The sequence below is a fragment of the Thunnus maccoyii genome, chromosome 3, assembly GCF_910596095.1.
Source record: "Thunnus maccoyii chromosome 3, fThuMac1.1, whole genome shotgun sequence".
NCBI classification, from domain to species: domain Eukaryota; kingdom Metazoa; phylum Chordata; class Actinopteri; order Scombriformes; family Scombridae; genus Thunnus; species Thunnus maccoyii.
This window is the reverse complement of record NC_056535.1, coordinates 10,911,873-10,927,706: the sequence shown is the minus strand read 5'-3', so window position 1 is coordinate 10,927,706 and position 15,834 is coordinate 10,911,873. Positions and strand designations below refer to the sequence as shown.

Sequence of the window (15,834 nt, the reverse complement as noted above, 5' to 3'; positions counted from 1 at the left end):
CACAGTGCAGTTGGCCTCTGTGTATTCCTCCAGAGTTACTGTACTGTACATGGACTATATATATATATATATATATATATATATATATATATATATATATATATATATATATATATATATATATATATATATAAAGTGATGAGTCTGTGAAGTGGGGAAAAAAACTATTGTATTACAATCTGTCAAGTACAAATGATCTGCCACACAAGGACAACCAGCTGCTTTAAAAATGCAACGCATTTTCATTAGGTTTTGTGTTACACCAGACAGAATGATAGTGAGTCTTGTGCCACAGTTCACAGTCCAGTCATAAACCCTGCTGTGGGTCAACGAGTCAAACAAATCTCTTATTACCCACTAGGTGGCAGCATTGCGTCATATTAAGCTACCAGCTCAATTAGAAGAAAAGGTTAACATGATGAGTCAACTCTTCCCTCAACTGTGGGGCGTGCCCCATCATAACAAAGCTCCAGACTCCAGAGTTTTTCCCGCAGAAATGAAGTGATGCATGTTAGTTTCAAGCATATAAATACAATAAGAATTTTGAATCTGCGCTGAATAACGCGATTAATGGGATTTATTTGGACCAAATTGTGTCAAATGTGCATTTCAAGTAAGTTCTGTGCAGTCTCTCCACTATTACTGCACATGACATGGAAAAGGAAGGACCTGTATCTGATAAAGAACAATGCATTGTTAGTGCAACCCCCTCTCAAAGCCTCTCTCTCACACACATATACCCACCCACCAACACACACACACACACACATACGCATGTTGCTCAACACTTATGCCAACTTTGATCATTCATCAGACCCGAAAGTTTTCTCCGGGGAGGAGCAAGTTATTTTGCTCCGAAGGGCAGATCATCCTGAATATATTCTGGTTTCCAACAGAGGACTGAGTGCGCACAGGGAACTTAAAAAGTTCAACCATTCGTGATTTAAAGATGCCACATAAGAAGAGAGGCCATGGTCATCATAAACACACAAAGGGGGAAAAAGAGGTAAGCACCCCTTTTTTTGTTGCGTTGGATGCATATGAAGAACAGAGATGGTACAGCTTCACTAGAAAGATGCAACACAACTTTGCAACTGTTTTCATACGCGCATGAGAAAATGTGATGCCAGTCAATAAGTTGTAATTTACTGTCATCCAGTTGTATGATGTTTAAATCAATTGTTGCTCCATGACTCTGCATCATAGATCAATAAGGGGTTTGTGTCGATGGCTGAACAGATGTTGATGGTCATGTTTGATGTTTGCTGCAACTAGAGAAACATCAGATCAAAGATTTGGCAAACCCCACCCCACCAGCACGCAGTCTAGCTGGGAACAAGCGCTACAGTAGTCTTCCTTCCCTTCCTTGTAAAAATGTGTGTGTGTGTGTGTGTGTGTGTGTGTGTGTGTGTGTGTGTGTGTGTGTGTGTGTGTGTGTGTGTGTGTGGGAGTGAAGGGGTGGTATAAGTGCTGTAATGCAGTTCAGTGCTTGATTAGTCTTTGGTTATGCGGAAGAGCCAGCTGATCCCGCTGGAATATAAATCATTTTGTGTAATCTCACTGTCAGAGGATTCAGTACAGACAGCTTGGTGTGATAATTATCTGGAGTGTGTAGAGGGAGTGGCACAACTGCTTAGGAAGGCATGAGAAAGATCTTACGGTCAGGACAGGAGAGAGTGGCAGCATAGGGTGAAGCTTTATCTCAGACCAGTGTTTCCTGATCCCTCATGGCGTATGCAGCATACTGGATGAGGCTTGTGAGTACATCTGTTACTTTCACCCTCCTCGCTCTTGTGTTTTACCCTCTGGCAAACACGTTTTAATAAGTCTTAGGTAATGCTTGGCATCTGTATAGACGCTTGTGTGCTTTTGTTGCATGGAAACCAGCACAAGAAAGAAAAAAAGTATACCAGCTGGACTGAAAACTCCTTAAAACTTGGCATAGGCTGCACAAGATCGCCTTTGAATTAAAATATATTGTTGTAAGGGCTTTGTCTATGTGCTGTCAGGCACCGTATTTATTTATGAGGGTGTGTGACTGTTTAAACTGAGCTAGGCTGCAACACGCACACTTCTTGCAGCTGTAAATTAGTCCCAGTTATTCCTGAGGTTAGAGTTTGGATCAGAATTCTCTGCAGTGTTTTGTTAGTTTCAACTCATTCCAAACTATTGAAACTGGACATTCAAGATTAGAATGTATTTTCTAATGACATGCAGCTGTTATTGATCACACACACATGCAAAATATATAAAATACTTTTTGAAAAAATACCTGAAAGAAATTTTCTGTCAGATGTTAAATGAATTGAAATGAGACAATAGGTTGAAGTCACTGCATCCTGTCAGTTCCATTGAATTTATTTGTAAAGACTCATTTAGCCATCAAAGCCCTCAGATTTATAAAAACAAACTGCTGTGTGTGTATGTGTGTGTATAGCATGGTGAAGCAGCTGCTTCCCCACTGGAAGTACATCATAGCAGCAGGTCTTCAACCTACTATCCCACTGCAGGGTCCTACAGTGTCAAGGTACTGACTTCATCTCCTCCTGCTGTGTCATAGATGCTAAGAAGTGAGCACTTTGTTTCCCACACTGGCTGAAACTTGCAGGGTTGATTATATAAAAAAGTTTACTGAGGCCTAAATGTGCCACGTGGGTTTCAGTTTTCACATCCTTCAGTTTAGATCATTTAGAATAGATGAAACTTGAAAAAGGTTAGAAACATTTTGTAATTTCTACATGATGATGAACTAATAGTAGGACCTAAAAATGAGACCCCTCTGACTTACTGCCATTACCTTAAATGGGATGCTATTGTTGTAATGTAAAAGCCAAGTGTAGGATTACAGCCTAGACAGGAAGGAAGTTCTGTTTGTGTTTGTCTCCCTCTGCTGATTGATTTCTCAGATAAGAGCTGTCTATCTGTAAATCTGCTGTCTGTGACAGTTTTTGTGTGTTGATTGACAGGTGTGTCTTTCCTGAAACCAAAGATAAAAATGCTTGTTTTATTGTTAATTGGGTGTAATGGTGTTACTCATGGAGTGGAAAATGAGAGTTCACATCTGATAAGATGAACTTGCACAATCATCAGTCTCATGTGTTGCCCTTTTATAACATCCTGTACTGTACTTTACATTTTTCCTCAGTCTGACTCTTGAATTTGTCCTTTAAGAAATTCCTGAGCTGCCTAAAGTCATTGTCTGTGCTCTTAACAGAGGTGCACTGCTTTCATTTCTTTATTAGGAATCCCTTTTATCTTTTCTAGGAATTAATCTTCATCTTCTTAGAAAGTCTGAATGCTGTTATTCTAAGATTATTTTCAGAATTTCACCACCAGGACCAGCTCTTACCCAAACCATGTTTAATTTCTCATGTCTTTTTAAGCTTACAATTGTGTTTTTGCAGACTTCTATAGTTTGCATAAGAGTTGTCAATCATGCACACATGAAGCACTGCATGTCTGTCTGTGAACATGGCCATACATATGTAGGTGACCTGGCGTGTGAAGTGGTGTTGGGCAGAGACTGTAGATGTCTGAACCACTGAGGTGGAGATACAGTAGTTGTGGCTGTATGGATCTAAATATAAAGATGAGCTCCAGTTTAGCGAGGGAGTCCAGTTACATATGTACACATGTATGTGGCACAGGCACACACACAAATACGTTTATGCCAACATCTGATATTCTGTATTTTATTTCCATTCTAATGATGCATTTAATTAACTTAATCCTCTCATGTCACACTTCTATTTTCGAATAGAATCTTCCTGTGCAAAGCTAATAATCTCAAGTCACAGTTGAAAAAACAAAACTGCATTTGCAACACCACCAACATGCCACACAAGTGTCTACAAGATGCTGTTGTCTCCTACGGCACACCAGCTAGTTTTACAGGCTCAGTAAGTTGGCACGTCACGCCGCCGAAGGTGTGTCTGCTTGACAGGGAGTGCACCATGCTGTGGGTGACGTGGAAGAGCCTGTGTGTGCATGTGTACATACATGTGCAAGCATGAATATTTTCTTAACTATGTGTCTATATATATAAATATGCTGTAGGACCATATATACAATGTACCTGTGCTGTACATGGTTTTTACTTAAGCTGTCGGATGTGAAAAAAAGGATAAAAATCAGACTTGTATGACTTCATTCCGCTGTGTGAACACACAGGCTGATAAAGTAACAGTGGAATCCATAACACATAAGTGAACAAAATGTACTGTACATCAGTTATAGGTTTTTCTATCTAATTTTATTTCATTTTATATTGAAACAGATCAGAAAGAAAGTAATTGTATCAGCATAACAGAGGTTTTAATAGCCTTTTTATCACCCTGAATTCATAATAAAGTGTTGATGTTTTAATTCTGTAAAGACATCCAACGTCCATGTGGATGACTACTGCTCAGTTTCATTGTCATATCGCATTTACTATGATGTTACAGGTTGCAATGCCAGTCATTTATATTTGGCATCCTTAAATCCTTCTACAGTTTATGGCAAACTTTAAAGGACGATCCTGGACTTTTAGCTTTAGTGACCTGTGTGCTGCACAAACAGGAGTTTCCTGTCCATCTGGTTTAAACTCATCAATAGTACAGAACACAACATTATTTCCATATTTTGCTGAGGTGTGCTCCTGTACACAAGGACTGCTCATAAATGAAAAGCTCAGCTGTCAGATCATAAACTGATTCATTCAGTGACACACTCAAAGACTGTGTTGTCAGCACACACCCCACCCAGGAATGACCCAATAGGGACACCCATGTCATAGGTGAGGTAAAGCCTCAGAGATATGACTGGAATTGCACTTTGCACTCTCATTACTTTTATATGATATGAAATAACCAGGTATAAACATAATGTCTTTGAAAACCCCTTTGTAGGTGCTATAGAGTCTATTCCTGTCTTTCCACCTCTGTAGTTTGTAGAAAATGTTGTTCAAATGAAGTGAAACTTCTCTTTTGAATATTGAGGTAGGTGAAGGTTCAGAAAGCCAACACCCATGCCTTAAGCTTCAGCAAATCCAATAGTCCTGACTCCTACAGAAACACTCCCTACAATCTTTGTTTTCTTAAACACATTTTTTCCTGTTTCAATGCACGGAATCATGATGAAATTGAATCCACTTGCCAGTCAGTGGCTACTCGATAGTAAACATTTTGACCAGGTGACCAGATGTTGAAATCTAATCAAATAAAATTTCCTAACATCCTCAAGAGGTTATGTTTCTGTAAAACGGTATCAAGAATTCGAGTGAAGCCTCGTCTTTTTTGGCAGATAGTTGATGCAGATGTAATATAAAACTGTCAAACCCCTCCCTATATTCTCATAAGCAATTAGGCAGTCAGGATAGTTACACAAGCTCTTGTTTATTGCTGTGAGGACATAACAAGTGTGTACCTAAGTATGTGCGTCTCTATGCCTGTGTGTGCTCAAGGTGTGTATGTCATCGCAAATCAGGGTGGGTGTCTGTTGATAAGTAGATCGGATATTATCTCAGATAAAACTGACGGTATTTTAGACACAGTATACTGTAAAAAAAAAAAAAGCCATTCAAGTGAATGGGAAAGTGGTCTCAGACTTTTAGACCCACACATGTATTTTTATGCATGTGTGCCCAAGTGTGTATGTGCGTGTGTGTGTTAGAAGCAGTATCTGTTTCCCTGATGTGTCCCCTCATCGGGTGGGTGTCAGTCCACGGTCAGGTCACTTCCCTTTATAGCCCAGAGAGTTACAGCCCGGCCTCTTGTGACTTAAACACATCTGAGCCTTCCCTCTGCCCCCTCTGCTCCCCTCAACCACGCCCCCCCTTCCCTCCGCCCTCCACCCCTCTCTCTCTCTCTCTCTCTCTCTCTCTCTCTCTCCCGTTCCCTTCCCTGCCTGTTGGAAACATGATGCAAGCCAACAGACTAGGCAGAGGCTGACAGACAAACACACACTCACTCGGAGGCACTCTCAGCCAACATGGGCCAGATACTGAGCTGGATCCGAGGCCCTCGGGACACCCCGGTGCTTCAGGATGTGGCCGTGGAAGAGCAGGTGTGTGCGAATGTGTGTATGTATATATGTATCTGTGTGTGTGTGTGTGTGTGTGTGCCATGGTATGTGTTGAGCAACTATTTCAAAGTATCCACGTGGGTTTTGTTTTGTTAATGTAAGTCAGCCGGCAAATATAAAGCTACGTGTGTTTGTAATGCTCTGCTTGCAGTTGTCGTTCTGTTAACCTGGTTTGTACTGTAAGGACTTATAGGGGAATCACACATAAGGAGGAAAAGTGTCTTGGCTCTAATCCAAGTCAAACCTCTCTCTCTCTCTCTCTGTCTCTCTCTCTCTCTCTCTCTCTCTCTCTCTCTCTCTCTCTCTGTCTGCTGGAATGTGAGGCTCCCAGTCAGCCTCAGCGAGTTCAGTGTGTGTGTGTGTGTGTGTTTTGTAGTAGTGAGATATTAAACCAAGGCTGGGACAAGGCCTGCATTGTTTGCTACTGTTTGTTGCAAGTGTCCAACCACCGGAAAAAGTGATACATCTCTGTTAATGATGTTTGGAAGGAAATAGGTGTGTTTTCGTTTTGTGGAGACTGTGCTGAGTGTATCCTTATTTTATTTTCATAAAGAGAAGCATTGGAAGCTTTGCTTGTTATTTTTCAGCAAAGGGTTCTGAGTTTTTCTGTCTCGCCCAAATAGCATTGTCCTGTGATAATGTGTAGCGAGGGAGCAATCTGAAAGGGTGTAGCTGTAATGAGCTTAAGTGTTCTTTTTTTCTAATTTGCACAACTTAAAATTGTATGTAGGTCATATCCTGTAGCTTTATTATACTGTGTGAGATTTTCACATCTGGCAGAGAATGTGACTGTATGGTGATATCTGACAGGTCCACATTGGCTATTCTGCTGCTGGTACTTTGTTATCAGGGCTGTGTTAGTTTGTTCTGCGTCACTTTATGTGTGAAAGGTTAAATAGCAAATGTATCTGTACACAGATCGGCGTTAGATCCTATAGTGGGAGGATCTGTGCTGAGGTTTGGTCCAAAAATTTCCAGCTCAGGGCCGTGGTCTGCCTCCCCCACAACTCTCAGTCGTCTGGCATTAGACCATTAGACTGAGGGGAAATGGCCACTGGGAAAATGTCTTTTGGCACATGTATAAGTCTAAGAATGACAGGAAGATAATAGTATAACACTTAAACACATATCCAGTCCACTTCCTCATTGTCAAACACATTCATCCATTACAAGATGAGTAGATGTTGTACACATTAGTCTTGACATTCGACACTTATGCATGCATGTGATACAATTAGCAGGGTAATAAAAATTTGGATTTCTAATTGATTTCTAATCGATATTCTGCATTGCAGCATTGGTCTCAATCTTTCAAAGCCTACTGAGAACAAACTTTACAATATCTGTGAAGTAAACAATATATTGTAAGTAAACAGTAGCACTGTTTAAACAGTTTTCATGTTTTTTCTTCATTTTAATCAAAGCTCTTTTTTCATTGTTCATACATATTGATGCTGGCAGGAAGTGAAAATTACAAGTAAAAGTTGTGCGTTCAGAATGTTATTTCAGTAAAATTACATTAGTATTGTTAGCAAATGTACTTAAAGTATAAATAAATATACTCATTATGCAGGCGGAATGATCCCTTTCACTGTCATATCATTATGTTTTAGATTACTGTCTTACTATTAGTCATGGATAAATATGTGAGCAGCATTTTATTGTTGCTAGCTGAGGTGGAACTCATTTTGGGTAATGTAATCTGTAACAATACATCCTATTTCATAAGATAATCATAGATTTTGTGTGTAAAATCAAAGTAACTAGTAATTATAGCTGTAATATAAATGCAGTGGTGTTAAAAAGTAAAATATTTGTCTCTGAAATGTAGTAAATATCAAAAACAAACAAACAAAAAAGGGGGCAGCAATCTCAGTAGAGGTACTTAAAATGAATTAAACACTTTTTCCTGAAGAAACATGCCTGATGAATCGACCAAAATCAAATCACAAAGTGGACTTTGAGTACAAAACAGTGTGTTATCCCCGAAAACTGAGACTGCTGATTCATTCACACAAATGAAAGTCTGATATCATGCACGTGCACGTCTCCACTGTCAGGAAATGAATGCACTTTAAATCACCACAGAACCATCTGGGTTGGTTAGAATGAACCTGTGTTTTGTGCACTTTACTGGCTACGTGTCACAAGGTTTCTGGATACTGAACGTCATAAAAAGTCATTTAACTTAGTCTGCTATTTAATTCCATTCAGTATGTGCAAAGTTTCTGAATGTGAGCAAAAACAAACTTACAAATCAAATGTTTTAAAGAGACTAAAGGTAGTAGGGAATCAGCAGTATTGATGAGATACTTCAGCACGTGGAACACAGTAATAAACCCTCAGGCCAGAAAGAGAGAGAGAGAGCACATTGTGTACATGTGGGAATAAATACACAGGCAATTTTATTGACACATATCCTGTGCAGGGAAATAGTGCCCTCCTATTTCCTGTTAAATGTGTTTTGGAATGTCTGTGCTTATCCCGTCGGCTGGCAGTTTGTTATTTCCCAGCACTCTGGGATTTGTGCTGTCAGATTTCTCGCTTCACTGTCAGTTTGGCTCGAGTTTGACTGCTGATCCAAATGTTGCTCGAAAGCTTTTGTCACGTTGGTTATGTAAAATCAACTCTGGGAGAGTCTCCAGGCCTCTGGGCTCACCTGAAAAATGTGCTTGTTGTTCAGCACAAACTCTTCTTGCAAATTTGTTCTCCTGCCTGTTTACATCTGCCATGCTTGAGGAAAAGCTAGAGCTTGTAACCACATGATGTTTTTCTTGATAAGTAAGGATGAGTCATGAAGACTCCTCTGCAGCCCCACACTTACTGGAAACTGCAATATGATATAATGACTGAGTTTCTCGGGATTAGACGTCACATAAACACATGAAAGTAACAAGCTAAAGTTGGTGATGGCATATAAACAACCTTGTGATATTTATGAGCTAATTTTCAAAACAAGTCCTAACTATATATTGATGGTGTTGTGGCTCTTGTGCTTCAAAGATTTATTCTGTTCTATCCTGTAACATATGACAAACAGTTTGAGGCTTATTTACTCTGTCATGCAGATGTAAGACAGGTCTTAGCTAACATATACTGACAGTAGAAAGGTGAGTAGAAATTTTTAGAGTGCATTTCTGGTGTGGGGTGGAGCGTGGGTCAACAAACCAGGGGGAGAGTGCAGTGCTAAATTTAGAGATAGTGCGTGGACATGCAGCAGAGCAAAGGACATCTATAGTTTACTTTTAGTGTGGGGGACGCGGATGCACAAGAGGGAACCAGAGACTCACAACTTGTATTTGTACCTAAATATAGACATAAAACTCTAGTTATTAAAGATATTCATATGATTTGGTTTTATAATGATTAAAAAGCAATCAAAGTTAGCTGCTAAACAGTGATTTTTAATGAATGGAGCTGTCAAAGTTCAAATTTTCTTGTAATCATGGCTGTGTGTGTTATCTGGGTTTGCTTTGATATTACATTGTGAATACACACAGTGCTCTTCACCAGCCAACTCTCATGGTTCAGATTTTCCAATCATCTCATAAGCACTTGAATGCACCAAAAGATAACAGAGGTTCAGACTTCCTGTAAGCCTGGACCTTAAAATGCATAACCATGACATGATTACCTCTCAGAAGTAAACAGTACATGAAGATGTTTACTGTGAGAGAGTCCATCAGGTTGATTCTCAACTTTCAATACTGGAATGAGTAAACCAACAGCTGCATAGACACATTCAAGAATAACACTACACTACTACTGTTTGCTCCAGAAATGTTTGACAGTGATGTAAAGAATATGTGATTTGTTGGTTCTGTGTTTTTCAGCAGACTAGCTACAGTATGCTTTCCCTCCATAATAATATTAAAAGTTCAGAAGTTTGATCATATATGGAACTTGTTTTTAAAAACATCGCTGACAGAAGATGAATTTAGGTTGATGCAGACAGAAGATATTGTACAATTGTCTTCATTATTTATTTAACATTTTCATAATGCATCTCAAATTAAAATTTAAGTGGAAGAGAACACATGAGGGTAATTTCAAAGGAAATATGAGCAATCACCAGGATTACAAGCAGCCCAGCACCCGGAAAAATGCTGATTTAAATTTAAATTTATGCCATAAGGATCAACTTATATCTGAATCTATAAGTGCATATTACCTTCAAAGAGGAGATTTTAAGGAAAATCGCCAGTGTTTTCAGCAGCCAAACTAGTGTTGTGGCTCAAGGGATGGTGAAGAAGGTTGAGTCTATTGCTCAAATGTTTTGGATCAGAATGAAATATTGCTACCTGTGAATTTATGGATTGCCATGAAATTCGATACAGACAGCGGATAAATCCTCATGATGATACCTGAAGTCATCATCTAATGCCAGCAGCAGGTCGAAGTTTCCACTTGTCCATAAGATAAAACAAATGACAATAAGTCACATGCAAATGTGATTGTGTTACTATGTCAATGATAAGCTGAACCTATACAGCAGAGCCTGACAAAGTACAGCTGAGTCTGATGGATGTTTAGCTTAACCTGACAAATTAAAGCTCACACTGATGAAAACTGAAAATGTCTGAATATCTATGTAGAGCTAATCTGATACGCTCAGTGTGAAATAAGTATGTAATGTAATAATAGATGTCCACTAGACTAGGGGGTAGAGGATCTCCAAACCAGACAGATCACCATATAAAGGTATCATGTGTTAGCAAACATTTGTCTGTTTATTTGGAGTCTGGTCCAGTCATGTCCAAGTCTGATATTCACTTTCCTTTCAGCTCTACTTTGATCTGCACAGGATCCTGAGGGAAATATCTGGCTGTTAAAACGAATATTTTATCTTGTTTCTTCACAAGCTAACTGCTGACTTTGTTTGTTTACTATTTGGTGCTGGCCTACCATATGAGTAGATTTTTAAGTTTCAGTTGTTTGCTGAAAAAGGCTGCCTGCTGCGGCTGGAAACGGGCAATCAAAAGAATGGGCTAATATGGGCTAAAAAGCTGCGTAGAGCTGCAGTTGGTTGATCATTCTCTGGGTTCATCACTGCCAGTGACCCCTTAAACATTACACACAGTAATTTGAGTGATTGTTAAGAAGTCATTAAGAATGAATGCTTGAGACCGATGCAAGTTTAGTCCATATCACTGCGTTAGTGTGAAAGCAGTTTTTGTCTGATTTGTAAAGTTATCCAGGTATTCCTGTTTATTTTTCTGCACAGTCAGCATATTACAGCTAAATGTTTATGTAACAGGTTCCTATTGAGTAGACAAATTCCTTCTGGCAGCTATTTTGTATAACCAAGAAGACCTGATTCACACACTCTTACAGCCTCCAAATCTTTTTGGCAAACACATCTTTATTCACCAATTCAACCCTCCTACATATTGTTGATGTAAAAATAGTTTCACTATAATCACTTACCCTTAAAATAAACAGCATCAGTCTTGCACTTTCCCACAGGCTAAGTGAAAGAAACATGATACCATACAGCCTCCCACTTCAAGTTTGCCTGTGAACTCCTAGAAACAGAACCAAAGATTCAGATAGAAACCTCCCGGTTCAAGCTTCAGAGTTGTCATTGGTTGTTTCAGCTCTGGATGGGTGTGTCCACAGTCTGCTTTAGCTCATTAGAGCTGAACAAAGATAAGTGTTACCAGGGGTTACCAAGTAAGGCATTTGGATCCAGTGTGAGCATGCATGTTTTCTTTTAGAAACATGCAGGCTCTTTCACACCCACACAAACAGGCAGTCAGACACTCGGAAGAGTCATTTTGGGCAAAGCTGTTAAAGAAGATTTATTCAGACAGGTCCAAAAATTGACGCAAATATTTCCACCATGGAGATGCCTGGACAAGGATTGTGCAACAAGTCAAGGGGATCAGGGGTCTGTCTACTTGTCCTTTTAAAGATATTTTTAGAGAAATAGGACACTGTCAGAACAATTCGGACACAACGTAGACCATTCCTCTCTAGAAGAAGATACTGAGGTACCACTTTAAAAAAAACCTCATCACTCCTGAGTTCTTTGTATCTTTATTCAATGTAGCAATAATCATGTGTCTTTAAATCATCAGCTTGCTTTGGATGATGTTGAAACAAGTCTATTCATGTATTCGTCAGAGATGCTTCCAAGAAGTCAAAATGTTTCTTGGAGTTCATTGTGAGGCCACAAAAAAGGGAAAGCGTCCCCCCTACCGCCCGATCCACACATAAAAGCAAAGCGATAAATGGCTTTGTAATCAATAAAGCGCTCAATAATAGCAGCACTCGATAAGAACAGGAACTGAGCAAACGCTACCATAATTCTCAGACTGTCACAGACTGCTATCATAAATCTCAATCTCTGCAGACTTTCAATGCTGAAAAACAACAACTGAAACTTTTTGTCCTTTATGTATAACTTTATATATAAATGTTGTTCAAAAGTAAGACATTATTCCATTGTTTTGCAAGAATTCACATGGTGTTGCTGTATTCTGTTGTTTTACAGACTATGTAATCAGAGACAAAACAACAGTGACACACATTTATGTCAGCCTTGTTTTCGTGCAGCATAAAACAACAGACTGATACATAAACTGACAGACACACTAAGCCCCTACGGCACAATCCTCCATTCATTTTCACCTACATGCTATGAGTATTCTTAGACACAAGGGGGCGCCGCTCTCTGAATACCTCCTCTTTTTTTAGCATGTTTGGCCTGCAGACATGTTTGTGGTGTGTGGTGTGTTTTATCTGAGAAGTAGAGGAATCTCTCTGGATTAATTTAAGCAGATATTGAACCATCAGTGCTTTGAAAGCCGACAGTATGTATGTGTGTGTATGTGTGCATGCAGCGAGGGGAAGGAACACTGTTATGTTTTTGTAACATTCTTACATAACATCTGGCTGCTGTCCAGAATTTGTGTTTCCTGTCTGTTCTTCTCTGTTCTGGGGCTACTTGCATGTGTTTTAAGATCAGTGAAAGCCAGAGAGATCATGTCTGAACTTGTGTTGATGATCACTTTGTTTATGGTCAGTTCCTTACAAGAAACAGCTTTGCCTTTTTTAAAAAACGTACTAGTTTTTCATCCTCTCTGCTCTCTCTCTCTCTCTCTGTCTTAGGGTGTGGTTTGGACTGCATGTGATGTGATCCCCTCCCCTCCCTCTCTTCTTCTTTTCTTTTCCTACCACACACACACACTCCGTGAGTTGCTCTGCAGTCTAGATTCCTAAGCAGTGAGTCTATCAGACACACCCAGACTCGGCCAAACGTTGCCACAGCAAATCCACATCTGCCTTGTAACCTTCAGCTCTGCCAGTACAGTAACTCTTCCTGCAAAGATCTTGATGTAGGCCATCATGTCTGTTATCAAGCTGCAACATCCCTCGTCACAAAAGCCCGCCCAGGCCCACCCCAAAGTTTCCTTCAAGCTGACTTATGTTTTTTTCCTGGCAGCCAGTGAGGAGTGGGTGGGTCTCTGTGTGTCGGACTGTCCGATCTGACTGAGCATGCTCTGCTGGTTTGTGGGTGAGGAGGTGCCTGAGCAGTACAGGCTTGTTGTACAGCTTCCAAGAGGCGGAGCAGCGAGGTTTTCCACCGCTGGGTGTGTGTCAATACGGTATGTGTGTTTACATGTATGTGTGTGTATGTGCATGCGTGTGTGCTTGAGTGTGGACTGAAGTGTTTCCATAGCGGGGATCTGAGGTGAACCAGCCTGAAGAGAGTAGTATAGACAGCAGCATATATAGAGGATATACACCCACAGTCAAACTTATGGTATGTATCTGAGCTGTATTTCTCTTCATGCTCACTCTTTCGTTAATGTCTGTGTGTGGACGGGCTTCCTGTTTGACTGATACCTGTCAAATCACTTGGATGGCTTTGAGAACAGTTGTTACAGTCGGTGGTTTGGCAGATTATCTTTAATGAGTCAGCATTTTAACAGCAGTTCTCCGTGATGTGGCGTTTAGGTCGAGTTCGCTTCCATTTGTGTATTAAGTTATGGAAAGTTGGCAAAGGACTAAAAATGACTCTTTTACTTTAATTGCTATGTTTATGGACCCCGAGAGCTGTTGCCAAGGTAACAGTGACAGAGGATCCAAATAAAAAACAACTGTGTATGTATACTTATGTATTCGGTTCTATTAATACGCTGCATATGTCTTCAGGGTCTGACAATTACTCTTAATGTGGATTAAAAATCATCTTTAAACTAGTTCTTCTGTTAGTCAGGCTCTTTTGCTTATTGATGATTTTAAAAAAAAGCATATTGATAGAATATAGTACAAATACAACTAAATAAAGGTTCAGTGCTTCTTCTTTTTTCATCTGTGATTGAGAGCCAGCTGCCATTGCAGTACTCAGGATCCATAGTTGCATCTTTCTAACCTGCCAGGTTCTTTTAGTTTGAGGGCTGATTTAATTTAACAGAACAGTGAGAAATAACTGATATTGTGAGGGCAGTGTGATAAACTAAAAATATGTGCAATGTTTTTCTCTCTCAGCTGTTTATTGATAGCACAAAGACTGTGACTGTCTGTATTAGCCCAGATTTCACAGTAGATTTGACTTATGACCTCACTCTTGACTTTATCCAGCTGTCTTTTTTGTCTTGAAATCTTCCCTACAGCGATACTATTCCTCCTCTTTCAGTTCTGAACTGAAACAGCAGTCAGATAACTTTTCAGTCTCGCCTTGTAACACTGACTGCGGCTTCCGTCATTTCCACCTCTGAGCCAAGGTGATCCGCTTTATCACCACTGACCATTTAGACAAGTTGCCAGTGCTATTTTTAAGTCGTGGCAGCAGCTAACTAAGGGGCCATTTCCAGCCCTATTCACATGTGCATGTCTGTGGTTTGTTGGGTGGGGCCCAGGATTAGTCATCAGTTTTTAAAACATGCCCAAAACTACTGCTTTAATAGCTGTTATTGAGTAACGCCTGAGATATACTGCACTGTTTCTTCACTTCTGTCGGACACATACATGATGAATTCATGTACGTCATGCTGTTGGTTTGTATGATGCGTTGGCTGCCTCAGAGTGCATTCGGGTCAGACATGTAACAATGTGCATCTCTCAGAGTAAGACTGTTTCACAGTTTCCATCTGATGATTTGTCGAATTGAAAGAATGCCACTTTGAAATGGGTTCAAATGGCGCAATATCACCATTATCCACATTACCTCACTGCATCATCATTGGTTTTCCAGGCCATGTGCTAGAAACACTTCAGCCTTAAACTCATGTGTCTATTTTGGCCTCACTCTCTTGGGCTTCAGCCAGTGTTGGGCTCAGGTCTCCCAGAATGATCGTGATGTTTATCGCAGTTATCAGCTACGTCAGTGAGTGTTGTACTCACTGGTTACTGCTAAAGAAGCTAAAGCTCTCTTCCTCTGTCTATGTGCATGCACAGTGTGCGTGTGTGGGTGGGTATCATGCCTCTCCGCTCCATCAGAAAGGAGCGATCAGCATTTGTTTTTATTTATTTATAAAGCTTTTTTACAAAAACTCCCCTCCCTATCTTGGAATGCTGGTAGCCATTGTACAGGCTCACAGACACGGCTCACCCTGCAAGAACCATAAATTCCTACAGAGTCATTCATCTTTTATTGCTATTTGATTTTACTTGTGTCTGTATTTATTGTACATCTACTACCTTGGCACCATTGAAGATTTGGGTTATCCCTCAGTGAGTTTTCTGAGGTTTTAAATAAATAAAATGATGATGATGTATCATAGGCTACCACAGGAGATATGGTCAAACGCTAACCTGAGTGGC

The 15,834-nt window shown here is 40.0% G+C and overlaps 1 protein-coding gene across 26 annotated transcripts in view; it reads left to right on the top strand.

The window, feature by feature from the left end:
- Positions 1 to 553: 553 nt before the first annotated feature.
- Positions 554 to 15,834, top strand: part of cast (calpastatin) — a 41,722-nt gene continuing 26,441 nt past the window's right edge. For 4 of the 26 annotated variants that reach the window (XM_042405819.1, XM_042405813.1, XM_042405807.1 and 1 more), the window contains exon 1: positions 5,908 to 6,045. In XM_042405819.1, the coding sequence (XP_042261753.1) occupies positions 5,971 to 6,045 (75 nt within the window). In that variant the 5' untranslated portion in view covers positions 5,908 to 5,970. Of the gene's footprint in view, positions 696 to 741; positions 1,007 to 1,488; positions 1,758 to 2,437; positions 2,528 to 5,907; positions 6,046 to 12,803; positions 12,879 to 13,709; positions 13,832 to 15,834 lie in introns of those variants that run through there. The other 22 variants (XM_042405799.1, XM_042405798.1, XM_042405806.1 and 19 more) reach the window with 17 other exon arrangements.